Here is a 22,115-nt window from a genome sequence, read left to right as displayed (position 1 = left end):
AGTGGCTAATGTTCTAATGCGGTCTAACAATTGGCTTATGTCTATTTGCAACAAGTGATTAAGAAACTCTGTATATGACTCATACACCTGTTGTTGTCAAGTCGTAATGGGTGAAGCTGATGACTCAACTGAATGCTTGGGAATGGTCCAGACAAATCCAAACAGTCGCGTACTCGTGCTTTAATTTGGCAGATACCTGACCATGTGAGGTTCGTATCTGATCCAACCTTAGTAGAGGTTGATATTCTTGAATCGACATTTCTGGCGGTGATCCACGTATGTGTAGAAGACACAATCAATAACTATAATCCGATTCAGTTGCTCTTGATAAGGGTCTTGAACGGTGATACCTATCACCGATGTGAACATCATAGCATGTGGGTGTCGATCCTCCATGTACCCAGGCGTAAAATCCTTGGGCCCAAATCCCTAAACTAAAAGTGTTGATATATTCATGGTTGCATAAACATATAATAATCAGTAAACAACATAGAATATAACATGTTCAACATTTTTTTTAATAGCATTGTGTTTATTTTACCTTAAGAAACGTAGTCTTATGATCGAAGGCAACATTAAGCTCTATCTACAAGTGGGTTGATATCATCGTAATTGCACAATTTCAGTATAACATTTTTCTCCCGAAGTATGAAAAAGCAAAGGAAAATGTTTTTGTATTTTTATATAAATGATGAATGCAAGATGATTAAAAGAAACCTTAGTTTATTTCTTTATGAAAATATGAAGTTGATGGAAAATGCATTATAATCATTGAATTTCATCATTACGACAAACACCAATTTCTATTTCTTCCTTTCACCTTGAAAACGCATGCCTAAGGATGAGGTATTCTTTATTCTATTGCTTACTCTATTTTTAGCACTAAACAAGTGCCTAACTAACACAATATCCTATTATTATGGATATTCACGTTATCTTGAACCATTAAGCCCAAATATACATTTTCATATCCCAACAAGTCTTAGGTTATTCTTATGTTTCAAATCTTGTATAACTTTATATTTCCAGCAACCATTCATTCATTATGATCTATCAGAAGGTTGCCTAAGATTTTGATGAAGAGCGTAAATATAGATTACGTGAATGCATTTCCTAATGGAAAGAAAGAAGATAGAGATCATGGAAAGTTTTCCATAGAACTACTTTCCATGATTCCAAATCCTAAGAAAATTACTCACTCTTCATAGTGAAGAGCATAAACAAGATAAAATAAAATAATGAAAACTCCTTATAGTGAGGACATGCTTAACCCAAATGCAACCACTATCTAGCTATACTCTCCTTATCCTTGTCCCCAAGCTCAATATTGTCCCATCATCCCCACCTCTTCCCCGTCTCAAGAGATTTTTTTGTCTTGTCCTCATCTCGTGAATTGCCATAGCTCTTTATGGAGTCTCTCTTAGTAAAAAAATTAGCAATTAAACAATCTAATTATTTACACATAAAAATTTATTAGTTGTTATAAATTTGCTTTATAAAGTCTTTCATTTTTGCTCAAGAGCATCTCAACGTATCTTCCAAAACACAAATTTATGGCAACACATATTTCGATTTGCTTTTTCTTATACTAAAAATCTATCTTAAACTACCTATTTCAATTGACATTTTTTTTGGGTTGAGCAACTTAAGAAGCTTATAAAGCAACCTTTTATTTTTCTTATCAACTCTTAAACTCAGTTTCCCACTTTGTTAATCTCAAAATATCTTTTTTCTTTTTCTCACAAACCAAATCAAAAGTTTGGAATAGACTCCCATGTAACATAAGAGAATCCTTGTTTTTCAATAACGGACGAGGCTCGTCTCCCTCCTTCGTGTTGCTCCCAATGCCCCCACACCTAGAAGCCAGCTTAAAAAATTAAGCTAGTTAGATTTTGAAAATGAATCAAAGCTTAAATCCAAATAAAAGCTTAAACTTTATTTTATAAATCAAGCTTGAATCAAACTAAATTATGGAACATATATACATATTATTGCGAGCATGTTATTAATTACTACCACAGCCTACCCAAAAGTCAACGTCCGATAGGACATTTTGTCGAAATTGAGCAATGCAGGTAGAAGAGCAATATGGTTGCTCACTAAACACTTCAAAATTGTTTATTCGGCTTAAAAATGATGATCGGGAATTACAACCCTGATCAAATTTTATACACAAAAATAACTGATCGAGATTTACTACCCGAGCGAAAGCGAAATTGAGATGCCGAACAACTTTTTGAAGACCAATTCACTTATATCGCACAACTTCGCAAGTAAAGATGACAATTATGTACCTTAGGTCCATAACTTCTCGGACTTATTAAGCTATTTCTTTGACTTACCATGTGCATAGGAAGTTATACTAAATTAAGAAAACATCTTTTTTAGTATTAGTTGTAGTTAAGATAACTTTCCTTAAATTGAAGTAGTTCAGAAAACTTCCATGAATATATTTCTCAATGACAAATTTAGAAGCTGTAACAAAAAGTTGTGAATTGTACGAGTCAATTTTTTTGGGTCTGTTGGAAGTCAATTAATATAGTAAAAAATGGTTCTTACACACAACCATTTTAATGATTAAAAAGCAATAGTGGGTGATGATGCTAACATATAATTATCATTATTTCTTTTGACAGTTGTTGGTTTTGTTTGTGAAATATATTTAGACCATTATTATTTTTATTTTTTTGAAGGAGACTATTATTATTAATGTTAACTTCAAAAGCATTGTGAAAATATTTTCTATTTATCACTTCTATAATTTGTGTTTTTTTTTTTAAATAATTTTTAGCTTATAAAAAACATATAAATATGAATGAAAATGAAGAAAAAATTTGTACTCTTTTTCTCCATGGAGAAATTTAAATCCTTTCCCAATTTTATTTGGATTTAAGCTTGAGTCATTTTCAAAAGCCAACTTTTAATGTGATGAATGCTCCTTTTACAATCATTGTCTCATAGGTCGGTAGGTTGAATTTGTTCTGAACAATAATGTCATCTGTTCCATAATTAAAACAAGTTTTTTTTTATTGGATTAATTCATATATCGGTTCCAAACAAATTTAATTCGATTAAGTAAATGTGGTTTCAATTGAATTAAATGATTATACAATGTCTTGGGTTATTAATCAAAAAATAAATATTACAACAAGCTTAACTCCTTCAAAAAATCAAAAGAATCTTTGTTTAATACAGTCATTTTAGTTATGTCCTATTCTTTTTTTTTTAGGCAAGAAAAAAATATATAAATAAAAAACAAAAGATACAGAAACTTGGGGGACATTAGACCTGACCCAAGTACCACCTAAATGGGAATAACACAATACATAACAAACCTGGTAGATCAACCCTAATTAATCCTAACAGAAAGGACACTCATCACGAACGCAACCCAGCGCACCCGCGTACGTGCACGAAACCAAATTAAAAAAAATGTAAAGAGTGGACATCCATAGTTATGTCCTATTCGATATACATTATAAGCAGCAGGATAAACTACCTAGTTATAGGGATGTGACAATCACATCACATGGAAACTTAACAAATTAGGACATTAAAACTGTAAATATTCGTTCCTATTAAGGTAATCACGTGGTCATTTCAAAAGTAACCAATTTTGCCAATAAACACAAACAAAACACTCCAATATAATATAACATAACATTATCATCCAAATACCATAACCAAAACTAACACTTTTTCATGCTACACTTTAAACATGGCTGCAGCCAAAGAAAACTTGTTTTCTCAAATCATCTTCCTCTTGAAAAATATTCAAATCACTGAGATTATTATTGCAGTCATTGTTTTCATATTAATCTATTCTTTAAGATCAAAAAAACATCATGGCATAACCAATTGGCCTATTCTTGGAATGCTACCTTCCTTAATCATAGGACTCAAAACCAACTTTTATGAATGGATCACCAATATGCTCAAACATCAAAATGGAACCTTTATTTTCAAAGGACCATGGTTTATTAATTTCAATTTCATCATAACCTCAAAACCTCAAAATATAGAACATCTTCTCAAAACAAAGTTCACTATTTACCCTAAAGGAAACTTCTTCAAAGACACACTTTTTGATTTACTTGGAGATGGTATTTTCAATGCTGATAATGAAACATGGCTGAAACAAAGGAAAATCGCAAGCATTGAGTTTCATTCAACAAAGTTTAGGAGATTAACAAATGATTCATTGTTTGAGCTTGTGAATAATAGGCTCATACCTGTGTTAGAATCTTCTGTAAGGAAATCTGTTTCTATAGATCTTCAAGATATTTTGTTGAGACTCACTTTTGATAATGTTTGTATGATAGCTTTTGGTGTTGATCCTGGTTGTTTACAACTTCATTTACCTGAAATCCCTTTTGCTACAGCATTTGAGGATGCAACAGAAACTAGTGTAATCCGATTCCTTGCGTCGGGTTATGTATGGAAGGCTATGAGGTTTCTTAACTTAGGTATGGAGAGAAAGTTGAAGAAATCAATACAAAAAGTTGATGAATTTGCTGAGAATATTATTAGGGCAAGAAGAGAGGAAGTATCTTTGGAAAATGAAGAAGAAGATGATGATAAGCGAAAATCGGATTTGTTAACTGTGTTTATGAGGCTTAAAGATAAGAATGGAAAGTCTTATTCAGACAAGTTTTTGAGGGATATATGTGTAAATTTCATATTAGCTGGGAGAGACACTTCTTCAGTTGCTTTAAGTTGGTTTTTCTGGTTGGTTGATCAGAATCATGAAGTTGAGGAGAAAATATTAGAAGAGATTTGTAGGGTTGTGAGTGAGAGGGAGGATATCAAGAAGAAAGTGTTGAATGATTCTCTGAGATTCAAGGCTGAGGAGATTAAGAAGATGGATTATTTGCATGCAGCTCTTTCAGAAGCTCTTAGATTATATCCTTCTGTTCCTTTGGATCATAAAGAGGTAATAACAGTTCAATTTGAGCTATTTGTTTGTCTTTTCATCATTGGCATTCCTCATGTTTTTCATATTGATCTTCATTTTCTAAGTGATTAGGCGTAAGTGATTAATGAGAAGTAAACGATCATTTTGATCCTTAAATATGAGACGTTAGGTTCATTTGGTGTAGTATAGTTTATTTAAACAGTTTATAGTGATTGTACTCAAATTACTTTTGAAATAATATTCAGAACTATTCTACAATATGTCTAAATGTGACTTTCATCGGTTAGTAATTTGTCTTCGGATGTGTCTTTCGTTAATTAATTTGGTTCTCAATTTGTTTCATAAAATTACTACTAAAAGACACATTTGATGAGTATTGTCTTTGAATATTTTTGTAATAATTTCAATTCATTTTGGGGCTATAGTGATAACACCTCACACATTTACCAAAATGATCTATTTATTGTCAGTTGGTTTTGGTAGAATTCCAGTTTAAACCATGATTGAAGAAATTTTTGTCATGCTTTAAGAAAACTATTGTGTATGCTCATTTCAAAATAAAATAATCTCTTTGAAAAAAAAAATTCTTATAATATAATAGGAGTTCAATTAAAAACTATTTACTATAACATATATAGAAGTTGAAACATCAATAATATTGTTGAAAAATTGCACCCAAAAATAAAAATATTGTTGAAAAATAATAATTAATATTTTGTAATAATTTTAAAATGACAAATAGTTTGAGACAAATCAATTGCAATATGCTATACTTGACACCTAATATCAATTATTGATGATTGAAGTTCCATATTCATTAAAATTTTCCTTAGGTGTTGGAAGACGATACATTTCCAGATGGAACAAAACTAAAAAAAGGAACAAAAGTGATATATGCAATCTATTCAATGGGAAGAATGGAAAGCATATGGGGAAAAGATTGCTTGGAGTTCAAGCCAGAAAGATGGTTAACTAAAGATGGTCATTTCATGAGCGAATCCGCCTACAAATTCACTGCATTTAATGGAGGACCAAGGTTGTGTTTAGGCAAAGATTTTGCATACTATCAAATGAAATATGTTGCAGCTAGCATCATATTTCGTTACCATGTTAAGGTTGTTGAGAATCACCCTGTTGTTCCTAAGCTTTCTTTGACTCTTTACATGAAACATGGATTGAAAGTTACCCTTCATAGACGTAGTGATGTAGAAATTCATAATTTGAAGTTTGTTTCAAAATGAATTATTATTTCAGATGTGTTTGAATGTAGAGAATGATAAATCATCATGAGTGTGTTTGAAGTTAGAACTGGAAAATAATAATAATACTGGAGTATGTTCATTGAATTGTATATTGGATCTTTCTTAATAAAATTACCTATAGCTTATTTTTCAGGTAAAATCTAGTTCATTTTTCTCCATTTATGCGTTTGTTTATTTAAATTCCAAATAATAATTAATATGTACATTTTCTTTCTTGTGATAAAGTATATAGCTTTAAAAGTTTAAGTATAATTACCTATAGCTTATTTTTCAGGGATATCTTTAAGGAATAAAGTTCCAGGTTCTTCTAAATATAAAAAGTTCGAGGGTTGTTTGTGGCAAGGTTATGACCAAAAGGACAAATTACTAAAATAAGTTCTAAAAGGTGTTAGTTTAATGATAAATTGTGCGGATATATTTTAGTAAATATGGCGTGTTATGAAGGTTTTTCTATGATTTTATACGAGCAATGTTGTGTTCAAGTTAGTTCTTTTTATTTAGCCGATGTTGTTGGAGTCGAGTCGACACTGCTCGTCTAGTTATTCATTAGTTTTTTTTCTCTCTCTTGGCATTGACCTTCTGGTAATCAAAATTAGAAAAATCTCCTCATTTTTCTTTTAAATTATGCAATACAATTGTCAGTTAGTACATCATCCTAATTCTGACAACGAGGAGAAATAATTATACAATTTTGAAAGTTAATTAGGATCATAAGATGGAAGAAAGAAGCCTGATTATATGATTGATTGAGTTCGTCGACAAGCAATAAGGGTGGTGTTTACTTAATCATAGACAAATCCTTTTATGATGGTGGAAGAAAGAAGCAAATGTTAGTGTTGGCTTGTGAAAGGAGTGGTGACTATAAACCACCCAAGAAGAAATTGAGAAGACACGGGGTTAAAATTTTTTGGGTGTATGATTAGGTTGCGTGATTATGTAAAGAAGGAAACAAATGAATGGTGGTTGAGTATTCTTAAAGAAGTTCACAACCACATGATGGAGAAAAAGTTAGAAGATCACCTTCTTGAGTGTCGATTAATTAAGAAAGACAAGAATGGTGTTGATGATCTGACAAAGAGTTTGGTGCACCTTTAGCATACCCTGATGAATTTGAAGAATGAAAGAAAAGACAATTTGAATATAAAGCAAGAGTACAATGCACGTGAAAGGTTCAAGTCTATCGGAGCTGAAAAGTCAAAGATGCAACATCTGCTCACATGTTTGGTGAAGCACAAATATGTTTACAAGTGTAGAAGCAAATGTGAATCTACTACTGTTCATGATATATTTAGACTCATATTGAATCTATTAAGTTGTTTAACACTTTTTCAACAGTTTTGATCATGGACTCCACATATAAAACCAACGTCTACATAATACCATTGTTTCAGATAGTTGGGGTAACCTTAATCGAGAAGACATATTGTGTTAGTTTGCTTTCCTGATGCCTGAAAAAGAGAACTTCACTTGGGTTCTACAAATATTGTTTGATCTTCTGAAATCAAAAGACAATATGCCAACGCTGATAATGACTAACAGGGATATCACACTGATGAATGTTGTCGCCACAGTTTTCCCTAAAACTACCACATTCGTTTGTCAGGGTCATATCCCTAGAAATATTAGAGATAAGGAATTCAAGGAGGTGAAGTCTTGATGTTTTTGTTACATGACGATGGACCTAATTGAAAAGTTTTTTACAAAGATGGAGACTAGTTTAAAATATTAATAGAATCAAACTAATTTGAGAGTTACTTACATAGATAGAAACAAATTTGATGGTTTAATCTATCAAAATATATGTATTATTTACAATACTACAAGCTTTTCAAATATACATGAAAAATGGAAAATAAATTTATAATAAGAGCCACTGAAGGGAAAATTAGAAAAAAAGGAGAGAGGAACTATAAACTTCAGTGTTGATATAATGAATGTCAACAAATTAACATAATCTGCCAGAGAAAAGACAATAGTGAATTACCCACTAAATATCATCTCAAATCAAACAGTGGAAAGGGAAATTAAATACAGAGCATTGTACACTCTACTCATGAATCTTGAATGGATAATAGTCACTTTAATCCTTAAATGTGTAATGAGTAGTTATAATAGTCCATCAATGTATCAAAATTCTAAAATAGGTCATTGATTGTGCACCATGTTAATCAAAATAGTCTCTGGTGCTAAAATAATCTCTCAATTCTCACAATAACTCTTTTCATATATGGACTAAAATGCCAATAAGTAAATACTTATAAGGATTGATATGACAATAAGTAAATATATTGAAAGACTAATACGACAATATTAATGAAACATTTTAACATTATGGACTATTTTGACTAACAAATAGCATAATCAGAGACTATTTTGAAATTTTTATACATTAAAGGATTGTTGTGACTACTCATTATATATTCAGGAACCAAAGTGACTATGACCCCTTCAAATAATACATGTTGTACTAAGTCTGGAATTCTTCTTAGTATTATTTAAGCTAGTTTTTCAATAAACTTCAACCATTTTTTTTTATTGGCGATACATATAGGATTGACTCATCCAAACCACTACTATATGTAAGAGAAATGATATTTTACAACCATTTTGAAACAATTTTTGAACAATTCTCTTATATTCATATCTCGTTCTTACTCTCCATCTTTTTTTCTCTCTATTATTTTTAACCAATAAAAAAAATTGTATCAAAAGTTATCACATAATATTTGTATAAATATAATCTTCATATTGATCTCATGCAGTGCGTATTTGATGGTAACAGTTAAGATCTTCTATTTTTTAAATAAAAGTTTGGCAAGATGGAGATTTGCACAAGCCCATAGCAATGTTTTAGATATGGTATTCCTTAAAAATATTTTTTTAATGCATATCATCTGGTTTTGATTACAGCACCTGATATATATTTGTTTAAGAGATGAAGTTAAGTGGTAAGAATCTGTCATTGTAACCTCAATAAACATTGTTCAAAAATCCTCTACAAAATAATTATAAAATTACAATAAGAAATTAAGTATCATGTTAGTTAATAATAATAATAATAATAATAATAATAATAATAATAATAATAATAATAATAATAATAATAATAATAATAATAATAATAATAATAATAGTACATATTTAATCATCAGCTCTTAGAAGGTATTTTACTATTTCATCTCAAGATAAAATATAGAGTCGAATTGCGAAATAGAGAAGGGTGGCTATATTTTTCTTTGCATGTTTCATTTAATAAATCATAATAAATGAACTTTTTTGGTGAAATACAATGATACAAAATTATTTGTCGAAATTATTTAATAAATTTGTTTGGGGGATTAGGTTTGAGAAAATAAGTGGTTATTAAATGCTACTATAATATATATATATTTTTTAAATCTGATATCTTCCACGTATGCAACTACAAAGATTAATCCTTCGAGTTTTGTAAGATTCAAATGGACGACAAACTCTTTTTGAGAATTTCAACTTTTAACGTTAGTGTATATTCAAGACGGGATTTAAACTCAGAACTTTGGTTAAGTTATAAGAGACACGTGTTATCACATCTAAGCATCCTTGGGCATAAGAGACAAAAAATAAATAGCTCTATAGTGAATTCTCTCGACCCTCAACTAAAACACTTTTTGGTTTCAGATTTGGTATTTGGTATGAGGAAACTTGCCATGTCATTTCCATTTTTATAATCTTTTAATTTTTCTGTCTCTATCTATCGTAATCAAGTCTTAATTAAGGAGGATGTCCCTGGTTTAAACGTTGTCCAAATTTGACACTGAAAATTATAATAATTTAATTATGATAATTTAATGTTTAGTCATAACTAACCAAAAGGAGCTTCACTTCTCCTATAGCAGCCGGCTTTCCTTATCAAATAACGAATGTTCTAATTCGATAATTTAATGTTTTTTTAATGGCAAAGAGAAGATTTATATACTCCACCCGAAGTAATAGTTAATACTCCCTCCGTTTTAAAATGAGTGTCGCTTTAGCCAAAAAAATTAATTTCAAAATGAATGTCACTTTCAGTTTTCAATGCAATAATAACTTTTTCTTTTCAATTGTACCCTCCAATTAATACTCTGCACACTACTTCCGGAGTATTACTTTAAAACTAACCAATAGTTAATAAGGATAATTTGGTAAAATAACCATTCTCTTTCTTTTAATCATTGCATTTCTTAATATGTGTGTAAACAACTAAAACGACACTCGTTTTGAAACGGAGGGAGTATAAAAGTATTTTACAAAAATTACGGATATTAAAACATGTTGTGGATTAATAAATTTGTTATTATTAAATTGTCTTTTATATGCATTTAAGGTTGATTTTTCATATTACAAGCCAATTGATAGTACTCTCTCTAGTTTCGACTATAAGAAAGGATTCATTTGTTAGGTTCATTTAATAAATGATATACATGATTTATATTATAGTCAGATACATCATTTATTGACTGAAGCTTAAAAAAGGATATTTTCTTATATTTAAGACCGGAAGGAGAATCAATAAGGGGTATAATTAGAAAAAGATTAATGAATGCATCTAGAAATTTGTAAATTGCCTTATATTTAGGACAAACATTTTTTTGCAAGTGGTCTTATAATTAGGGATAAAGAGAGTAAATATAAACAATCATCACCTAAACGTAGCACCAAGTACAAAAGCAAGGTCCCCACCCGTGACATATAAAAGAACACATAACACCAAGCAAAAAAAAAGGAAAAAATAACTCCTACATGCGGAAAAAAAATTCCCAAAACACCACCAAAGAAACAGAAAAGAAAAAGCTAAGGGTAACAACATCACCAATGAAGAAAGGAAAACAAGACAATCGAGAGATCTTGGAACCACTCAAATCCCCCATACAGATTGAATCCATCTCTATCATCTGCACAAAACCTATTGGTTCAAGCTGATTAAAGGTTCTTCCCCTAACTTGTACAAAGTGCGATGACGCTTAAGGTGTCTACCAAATAACCACTTATAGAGAAGGAACTTAATCCTATCCATAATAAGCCTAACCTCCACCGATTTCGCAATAAATATGAAATCATTACGAGCCTTTGAGAGGGTCCACAAAGTCGAATGCCAGTCCAAAGTAAAACAAAGCCTAGTCCTAGCTCGCTCTCCAAGAGACACAAATATCTAAAACAAACAAAGAATTCTCCTCGGTACCAACTCCCACCCCAACCACCTACATACATTGTACCAAACACTCAAAGAAGATTGATAAATGATAGAAAGTTGATCTCCGGACTCGCTCACGCTTGCACAGAGACTACAAGAAGACTGAAGAGGGTCTAAAAGGACACCACGAGTGAGAAGATTCCGGCTAGTAGGAAGGCGATCGAGAAACAGCTGCCACACGAAAACGTGAACCTTGGGAGGTGCGTAACTCCTCCAAGACAAAGAAAACGCTCTAACCATTCCCACTTTCATGTCACCTTCCACACCTTTACTGACAATATCATGAAGGAGAGAAAGAAGATGGAAATCGAGTTGAGTACCGAGTTATTCAACACCACAATGCCCCAAGATTCACAAATTTAATACTCCAAACGAAAAGGTGAGAAGAAATAAGATTGATGAGAGGCACCCAAGTCCTCTCCAGGCGTAGATTTGCCCCCACCAGAAGACCCAAATACTTAAAGATTGTATTTATCGAGCTACAATAATAACTTTACCTGCAATTTTTTGTATGAAATAAAATTTATCTTTTTTATTGTGCAAAAAAAGTTATAACCATCAAAGCTTTTTGCCAAAGAAGAAGAAGAAGAAGATATGGTGGGAATGAAAAGTTATTCTAAAATGTGGAGAGTGGAGGTGAGAACTTAGACACACTTTGTAAAATTTAACTACGATATAATATAACAAAATTGATATATGTCAATATACAATTAATCACAGTAGAAAAACTATAACATTAATTCTTGTCATTCTGTTAGTATATTTAAATGTTAGCATTATATGCATACATAAATTAGACCTAAATATAAAATAATTTGTATTATATTTTTTTTTACTCAATATTCTATATTATATAAAGGCTTAAATATGTGTTTAGTCTCTGCAAATAGGGTTCACTTGAATTTTCGTCCTTATACTTGCTAATCCTTCCAAAATTGCCCTACAATACTAATCATTTGAGTTTTGATCCTAATTACATCTGATTGCTTATGTGGCATGTGATTACTGACGTGGCAATGACGTGGCACAATCTAGCTGTGATATAACCATGATGACTTAGCATTTTCCACCCAAAATGACTATTTTTCCCTTAATGAACCAAGACATGTGAGAAAAGATAACAATACCCCTAACTTCTTTCTTCTCTATCCCCTCTCTTCTTCTCTATACAGAAAAAAAAAAAAAAACATTTCTTCTTCTTTGTTTTCACTCCCACCATATCTCATAAATTACACAATCACCATCAACAACAACAACTCTAATTCCTTTTCATTCAGTTTTCTCCTCAAAATCTCACTCAAATCAATTCACCTCCACTCTCCACATTTCAGAACCTTAATTCACACCAATCACAATGCAACAAAATGCAACATAACCACAAATCACAATCACAATCTCTCTCTCTCTCTCTCTCTCTCTCTCTCTCTCTCTCTCTCTCTCTCTCTCTCTCTCTCTCTCTCTCTTCCTCCCTCATCAACAATGGTTTTCAGCAAAATTTTCGGCAGCAAAAGCACCCTTCAAATCTCATCTTCCATCCAAGATCTCACCTTCTACCGCCACCTTAACCTCTAAGATTCTTTCTCAACTATCAATTCCATCAACCCTCAACACAATCAACAACAACAACTTCTCCCAAATCCAACTTTCTCCAAAATTAAACCACCTCAAACCTCAAGCCCAACCCGCAAAAAATGGGCCCGATCCATCACCCTCTTATTATGCCTCCTCTTCCTCATCCTTGCCATCTACACAATTTCATCTCTAATTTACTCTCACAACCAATCTTCATCTAATAAATACTATGTCGTTTTGGATTGTGGCAGCAATGAAATTGTCTAAGTTTACAAAGCCGAAATTCAACCCAAAAAAAAAACGAACGTCCTTCACTTCCGATTTTGGTTACTTCATTGTGAAATAGGTTAAAGAAAAAAATCCAGTTCACATAGTGATTGTGCTTACGATCGAATGGAAACGAAACATGTTTAGATAAATTGATTCATAATGTAACCTGTTTAAAGGGCGCGTTGAGAGCGCTTTTAAAATGGGCTATGAAAGAAATTCCTGAAGATTTTCATAAAAGCACCTCACCTTTTCTTTATGCTACTGCTGGTGTTAGGAGATTACCAAATTAGGATTCAAAATGGTTACTTGATAATGGATGGATGTTGATAGGAAATGTTTGGGTTTTGTTTGTAGGAAATATTGGGTTAAGATTATTAGTTGGACTGAACAAGCTTATTTATGAAGAAGGAATTATTTTTGAAGAGAGGGAATATGGAAGAAAGAAGACATGGGTGTTTTGGTCTTTCTCGCGTGGCTGGATTTATTAAGGATGAAGTTGTCATTTTGGGTGGAAAATGATGAGTCGTCAAGGTTTTATCCCAGTCAGATTGTGCAACGTCTGTAATCACGTGCCACATAAGTAATACGATATAATTAGGACCAAAACATAAATGATTAGTAATTGCATGACAATATTGGAAGGATTAGTAAGTACAGGGATACAAACTCAAGTAAGCCCTATTTACAGGGACTAAACACATATTTAAATATAAAATGGTACTCCCTCCGTTTCAAAATGAGTGTCGTTTTAGGTGTTTACACACATATTAAGAAATGCAATGATTAAACGAAAGAGAATGGTTATTTTACCAAATTATCCTTATTAACTATTGATTAGTTTTAAAAGTAATACTTTGGAAGTAGTGTGCAGAGTATTAATTGGAGGGTACAATTGAAAAGAAAAAGTTATTATTACATTGGAAACTGAAAGTGACATTCATTTTGAAACAAATTTTTTGGCTAAAGCGACACTCATTTTGAAACGGAGGGAGTACCTTTTTAATAAATGATTTGTTAATACAATACTTAATATGATATGGACGGAGTTGAATATGCAAGATTTACTATTAGACCAAATACTATAAGTAATTGTTTCTAAAAAAATATTATAAGTAGTTGAATTCAAATGGTCAATAAATTTCAAATAAATATGAATTGTTTGAAAGAACACAAATTCAAATCGTGATTAAAACAAGGGTCTTGTTAACTAGTTAACATTTTCCTTATAGGGTCTTGTTAACTAGTGCCCCCGGGGGCACTAGTTAACATTTTCCTTAAAACAAACGAAAATGTTAACTTGTGTCCTTGAGACATGAGTTAAGAACCTAAATATAGAAGTATTTTCTTAGAAATTGTGTATTTAGTATCTTAAAAATTGGTTTTTTCTACATTTTAATTTGAAGTGTTATTTTTTATTTTTTATAATCCCAATTGAAAATAGAGAGGACCTCTCTTCTCCTTTCTTGCCCTCAAGATGTAGCCTCACACTGCCAGTGGTGCACACGTTCTCTGTTTCACCACCAATGAACCCTAGACGGTGCTTCATGTTTTTGATATGGTCCAATTGGAGTTCGAAATGATGAATTGTGTCAGATTCAACCCGTTACACTTCATATTTGTGGCGGTGGCGACCATGATTTTCGTCTGGTTCAAATTTTTTATAGGGTGTGAGTTTTCTCGTTGCTTCACTAAATTTGAGATCGGAGATCAAGTTCAACATATCTCTCTTTGGTTTGGATCTATTCAAGTATTCTGAGATTGGAGGATGTTGATGGGTTTTATATTCACATGCATGTACTCCCTAAAGGGTTCCGATGAACATCACCCCTTCAATGGGTTGAAGACGACCTGATTTTGCCGCTTTCACCTTAAAATTGATCTCAGGGTAGTTTTCGATTGCGGATTGTTGTTTTTTGATGTGGTTCTTTCTTATAGAAATTATAGACGTTTAATTGTTTTCAATACCAATTAGGGTTGATTCTCCTAACACTTTTTGTGCAATTTCCTTTTGACTTTTACTGGGTCAGATATATGCCATTCATCATTTGTTTCTCTCTTTTTATTTTAGTTTACTCGTTATTTTACCTAAAAACTTTTAAATTTTATATTTTCAATACAATTTTTTTTAGAGGATTTTCAAAACAAATCATATATTTTATTTTATTTTCTCCAAATAAGTTGAACGCTTAGAATACAAATTACATTACTCTTAAAACAATCATTAATCAAACTTTATCTATATGTGATCATGATCGAGATCGAATTGGCCTTCGATCATGTTGATTTTTGTTCCGACTCTAAGGTTATAGTGGATGCTTTTCATCCGAACCGGGTGGATGTATCAGAGACTGGCCATGTTCTCAAGACATGTCGACAATTGTTCACCGCACATTTTACCAACTCTAAGGTGGAGTTTAGCAGACGACAAGCAAATGTGGTAGCTCATTCTTTAGCAGGGGTTGCTACATTAGCAGCTAGTCCCATGATTTATTATCGTGTACCTCGTTGTATTGAACATATTATTGCTAATGAAATGCTATAAGCATCTTTCCTTCAAAAAAAATTATCGAGATCGAATTCTTGCTTACCCCAAGTGAGTGGAGGAGAATTAGAAAGTACTCCCTCCGTTTCAAAATGAGTGTCGCTTTAAGCTTTGGCACACAGATTAAGAAATAGAATGAAATAATCATTGGACATAACGCTTTTACTAAACTGCCCTTACTTTATTAGAAAAAGACAAAATTAAAGTTGCATTGAAAATTGTGTGAGAGAAAAGTTGGAGAGGGTAAAGTTGGAAGAAAAAAATTAAACTTGTATTGGAAATGTAAAGCGACACTCATTTTGAAACAAATTTTTTTGGCTAAAGTGACACTCATTTTGAAACAGAGGGAGTAAAATATTAATACCAACTAACCGATTCTTATATATATATATATATGAGGTTTGCTAGAACACACCCACTAGTTTTTATGTGGGAGTGTTTTAGCAAAGCTACACCTTAAGGTGTATTTAACCACTTTTTAGTTATTCACTTGCTATAACACACCTTCTAAAAAAATGAGTGGGTGTATTCTAGCAAATGCCTATAGGAGTTGCTAACATACACCCACTTATTTTTTAAGAAGGTGTGTTTTAGCAACATTCACCTTAAGGTGTATTTAACAACCTTTTAGTTATATTTTTGCTAAAACACACCTTAATAAAAACTAGTAGGTGTATCCTAGCAAATCCATATATATATATATATATATATGGGTTATGATAGAAGACACCTTTTGTGAAGGTGTCTTTTATCAAGTTACTCTATGGGCATTTGTTAAAAGACACCAACTACTTTTTATGAAGGTGTCTTTTATCAAAGTTATAACTAAAAAAGTGAAAATCACACCTTGAGGTGTGACTTGATAAAAGACACCACACTACTTTTTATGAAGGTGTCTTGTAACATAACCCTATATATATATGGGTTATGATAGAAGACACATTTTGTGAAGGTGTCTTTTATCAAGTTACTCTATGAGCATTTGTTAAAAGACACCAACTACTTTTTATGAAGGTGTCTTTTATCAAAGTTATAACTAAAAAAGTGAAAATCACACCTTGAGGTGTGACTTGATAAAAGACACCACACTACTTTTTATGAAGGTGTCTTGTAACATAACCCTATATATATATATATATATATATATATATATATATATATATATATATGGGTTTTGCTAGAAGACACCTTTTGTGAAGGTGTCTTTTAGCAAGTTACTCTATGAGCATTTGCGAAAAGACACCAACTTACTTTTATGAAGGTGTCTTTTAGCAAAGTTATAACTAAAAAGTGAAAATCACACCTTGAGGTGTGACTTGCTAAAAGACACCTTCATGGGTGGCTTCTAGCAAAACCCTATATATATATATATATATATATATATATATATATATATATATATATATATATATATATATATATATATATATATATATTCTATATATTTCATTTGCTTGAATGGGCGATTCTGCGTCAAAATTGACACTAAATCACCCATCTTCAGTAGACAAAAGAAGAAATAGGTGACAACTAGGGTGTAAAAAGCGGATAAGAGAGAGATATTGATTATACCCCCGATTGACTTTTTTGTTTGTAATTTAATTGACAAAATTGACGCAAATAGGATCCAAGCGACTAACATATAGAGCACATTCTATAACTAAAATGGTTAATTAAAGAGACACTCGAGGGTGTGTGAATGATTTTGGTACGTTCATATACTATAATGAAAACGTATCATACATTAAGGACCAAATAATGGTTAAGCGCATAAGATTGATTAAAATAATTCATTAAATAGGTTTGTTATAAAGCTTAAAACAAATTAAATAAAAATAATTTGTTTTACTAAAATATTATTAATTATTCACTTCAAAATGAATCATTTTAATACTTAATTTGGCCTCAATATGCTCCTCTTTCATTATCATACGCACAAAATGAATGTTTCAATTCAAGGTTTTTCTTTAATTTAAAAATAAACGTGTCGTGATCAAGCTAGAAAAAATTGCCCCCACAATTTTGGTATGCCTCTAGTTTTATTTTTTATTTTTTTATAGAATATTTTAAAAATTGCAAAATTTACAGATTGGATACAATCAACCATATCTTCTTTTAGTACAAAAAAATAGTTGGTTTATCTTATTTTCCTTACAAATTAAGTATTTCTTATTTTCCCCCTAAAAAAGTATTTCTTATTTTCTTCCAACCGGAAGGGGCTCCATTAATAAAATATATACACACACAATATAGACTGCATCCTAACATGGTGGCCATCCCTTAAAATAAACAGGGTGGCTATATTTGAATATTCGACATCATAATACACAAAAAACACATGAATTTTAATAATCATAAATATTAGCAAAAACTTGATTTGAAATCCTCAATTGAAATATTCACTCGCTGCCAATTAGATCCCTCTCACGTCCTACGATAATAGACATATTTAACCATTTTGTGTACATTATGAAAATCGTATAAATGGAAAAGAGATGAATTACACAATTCATTCTTAATTAATTTTAGGTAATATTTTTGTCTTTATATTATAACCGGTCAACACTTTCATACTTTATCATCCATTTATTTATAGGGAAATGTTAACGAATGTTCCGGGACACTCTTCAAGATATTTAAATGGTAACTTTTTATGTTAAATAAATAAATTTTGAATTATCTCCAAAATAACGAAAAAATTCTTCAAAATAAGTTTTTCATGTTAACCCTATTATTCTTATACGAAATGGATCATACTAATCTAGAGTTTAGACCAAAGATAAGTAAAGTTTGGTTAAAAGTTGTTCAAGAATCAAGCTCAAATTTTTCTAACACAATTTGTTTGAATGAAATAATCTTTTTAACTACTTAAACTCAACTGCTTGTTCTCGAAAAATAATTTTCTTAAAAGGAGTAATGTTTTTTATATATATATTCATCGCGACAAGGCATGCACGTATAAACTAGAACAAAAATGGTACCTTATAGACATCACCAAAGAATAATACCTAGGAAAAACATCCATGTTGAAAAATTGAGGGAGAGTGGAGAATAAGTTACAAATAAATAAGATGAAACGTGAGGAAGGTGTAAACGTGTAGGGAAGATTAGACTAAAATGACAAAGTCTAAGTCTTCCATAAACCACACTTATGTATCAAAAACAATTAAATCACATTCTATATAAAATAAAACATTTAAACAATTTCCCATATACCCTACCCCCTCATATATTTTAATCATGCTTTCATCACCATCAAGAACTAAACCGTTCATATATTTCCCTTCTAAAAATTCCACCATCAACTTCATAATAATCATGTTCATCTCTCATTTTTCCTAGCAAGAACTACTATAGTATTGTTCATCTCTCTCACTTTCTCTAACTTTTTCCATGGCCAAAACCAAAAACTCAAAATCTAAAACCTCTATTTTTCTATGTTGCTTTAGATCACACATACCAAATAAACCTTCAACAAATGATTCATCAAACGTTAAAGTATCTAATCCTATTCCAAAGCAAAAGAAAAGTAGTTGGTTTTCATGGAGATGGATTAAAATGAAAATGAAGTCAACGTCCAAAACGGTGCCGCTTGAAGCTTCATTCTCTCATTATTCAAAGTCACGGTCAAAGTTTTTAACTCTTCATCATAAATCTAAAAAAACTCTACCAACCAATTCTCCACCGTCAATTCCGCCGTCTACGGTGGTGCTCCCCGGCACCCCTTATTATACACCAACACAGGTATGTATCTATATATAATCATCTCCAACCTATTAACAAGTTCATGATTTTTAGGGAGATTAGTATTGTGTAGCTTAATTAAGGATATATGTATATTTCATACCTATAACATAATTAAAAAAAATTATGTTAACATGGTAGCAAATTCATAACCAACTACCACACATTTTTGAGAGAACCATTTATCACAAATTACCACACTTGAAGTAGTAAATTTTAGTCGTTATTATTAAATTGACTACAATGGGATAATTAAGCTCTAATACGACCCTTCCTTCCTTAGGTAAAATACAAATACGACCCTTCTTAAATGTATGTCTTTCTCTCAACTATACTTTCTTTTTTTGGTTACACTCTCAACTATACTTTGATATTAAATTGTCTCAATACTATTTATTTCTGCAACTTCCATCAGAAAAAGAAAAAAAAAACTGTTTATTTCTGCAACTAGCTAGCTGTTTAATTAAGTCAATTATTTTATGTACCAAGAAATTCATTTTTTTAAAAAAGTTAATTAATATTAAAATTTTCAATAATATTAAGTATAATTTTTTTTTTGAAGGAACAATATTAAGTATAATTATTAAATATATAAATCATTTTTCTATTAAATTAAACCTTTGTTTAATTACTTTTAATTAAACTTTCAAGAATTTTATGATATCTCTTGTCCATTTTGATTTTTTTTCATAAAATTAACATTTTGATATTTTTGTATATATGTTTTGTAATGATATCTTTGTTTTTCATCATGATTTTTTAATTAAATTATCATTTTGATAAATAAATTATTTTATTCACCATGTTTTAAATATTATTTATTTTGTTTGTTAATGTTTGGTTCAGACAAGGCATGGTCCAATTGATGACATTATTACAGAAGACACACATGAACAAGGTAGAACTACTCCAACACGACCAAAACGACAAGAACGAAGGGTGTCGTCTACAACACAAAACCAAACGACAATCAAAAACCTAAAAAACGTACGAAGTTCGTATGATCCTATAGTTGGAATGTCCATACTAGGTGTGACCCTAGTGATAATGATATTTTGGGGTCGCTTTTGTGCCATTCTATGTACTTCAGCTTGGTTGTATTTTATACCACGTTTTAGAAATAGTGGTGTTGGAAATTATGAGGAAGATGGTGCCAAAATAATGTCAAAAAATGACGTGGATTTTGATTCTGAGGAGTATAAGAAAAAAGTGATTATGGAAGGACTTCTTGGGAGAAATAATCGAGGTAGTAACATATGATGTGAAGATTCTTGTGTTACTCAAAAAAAGGAAAAAAGGGAAAAATTAAGATTCTTGTGATTTTGGTTAAGGTAGGCCAGTAGGTGGGTTGTTTGATCATGTCGTCTGTTGGTGGCTGCTTGAAATTTTGTCTAAAACTTTAGTTTATTATATACTATTATATGTAACAAAAAAAATTGTAAATTAATGATATTATATTATTTTTGTTTTTTGTCTAAAATAATATAATGATATTGTACTATTTTTGTTCCAACACGTTTTTTGAGTTATTGTTCCTCGACTAACATGTATTGTCTTTGACGTTATTGATACACTTGAGAAGGTAAGTGGTATTAGAATATAGTGTGAAGATAACTTGGAGAGCAAGTTATCTAGATAGCTTGGAGAGCAAGCAAGTTAGTTAGGGAGTTAGTTACTCTAACTCACCTCTATAAATAGCTCTCACCATTGTACTCATTCACATCTTTTATCAAATCTATTGATTCTCGTATGAGTCTCTATGGTTATCTACCACATGAATACTACTATGCTCTCTCTCTAGCAGATCACTATGACCTTTATCCCTGGGATTCCATGATCCATAACATGGTATTAGAGCGATACCCTAGGGATGAAGATGATGATGTTGCTTCCGCTTCCGATTCAGAAATTGGTGAAGATGAAGATGAAGAATCTGATGTAGTTCTCACAGCAGCTTCTGCCTCTTCCATTCTTGAATCTTCAGCTTCTCACAATCACATCGTTTTCGGTGCTTCTGCCTCTTCTATTCTTGAATCTTCAGCTTCTCACAATCACATCGTTTTCGGTGGTTTTGATTCTCCAATTGTTCCGGTTTCTTCTCCTTCAATCGAACCAAAATTTGATGGATTCTCCGTCCAAATTGGTGAGATTTCTTGCGTATTCGTTGATTCTTGCAAGAACATCGTCGATTGTGACGATTCTGTGTTCGTTGCTTCCGAAGAAAACGGTTACGTGAAGGATGTTGAAGCAACATTGAAGAATTGCGATTCTGTTTTCGATGTCTCTGTATCGTCGAAAGAATTCATCACACACGCAACTCCGGTGAGATTGAGGAGCTCTGTTTACGGCATCGCCGCCGTGAGGCCTTTCGCCTTATGGTTGTTCGTCGGAAAACAGTCTGAACAATCTGTTTCTGCCATCAATCATCAGCCTCTGTTTCTCAAGTTACATGATGAATCAATCGTCGATTTCGATCCCGGTGGAAGCATTGGTTCGTGTTCGCTGTTCTTCGTTTACAAAGTTCTTCGACAAATCCAATTCCGCTTGTGGTGGATACCTTGGGATCGAGGCAAGAAAGGTCCGTCTTCATTCAAAGCAATA

At 31.6% G+C, this 22,115-nt stretch overlaps 1 protein-coding gene and 1 pseudogene across 1 annotated transcript; both read left to right on the top strand.

Moving 5' to 3' along the window:
* The first annotated feature begins 3,700 nt into the window (after positions 1-3,700).
* On the top strand, positions 3,701-6,156 carry LOC146953711 (cytochrome P450 86B1 pseudogene; annotated as a pseudogene).
* Positions 6,157-19,025: 12,869 nt separating this feature from the next.
* LOC146953710 (uncharacterized) lies at positions 19,026-21,027 on the top strand. The gene is made up of 2 exons (XM_085711548.1): positions 19,026-19,514; positions 20,361-21,027. The coding sequence occupies exons 1-2, from the start codon at positions 19,164-19,166 to the stop codon at positions 20,772-20,774; spliced, it is 765 nt and encodes a 254-aa protein (XP_085567674.1). The 5' UTR covers positions 19,026-19,163; the 3' UTR covers positions 20,775-21,027.
* Positions 21,028-22,115: the final 1,088 nt, after the last annotated feature.

Source organism: Medicago sativa, chromosome 1, assembly GCF_051527215.1.
Source record: "Medicago sativa cultivar Bolivia chromosome 1, Bolivia_mono, whole genome shotgun sequence".
NCBI classification, from domain to species: Eukaryota; Viridiplantae; Streptophyta; class Magnoliopsida; order Fabales; family Fabaceae; genus Medicago; species Medicago sativa.
The sequence above is the reverse complement of the archived record's forward strand: the minus strand, read 5'-3'. Positions and strand labels throughout refer to the sequence as shown.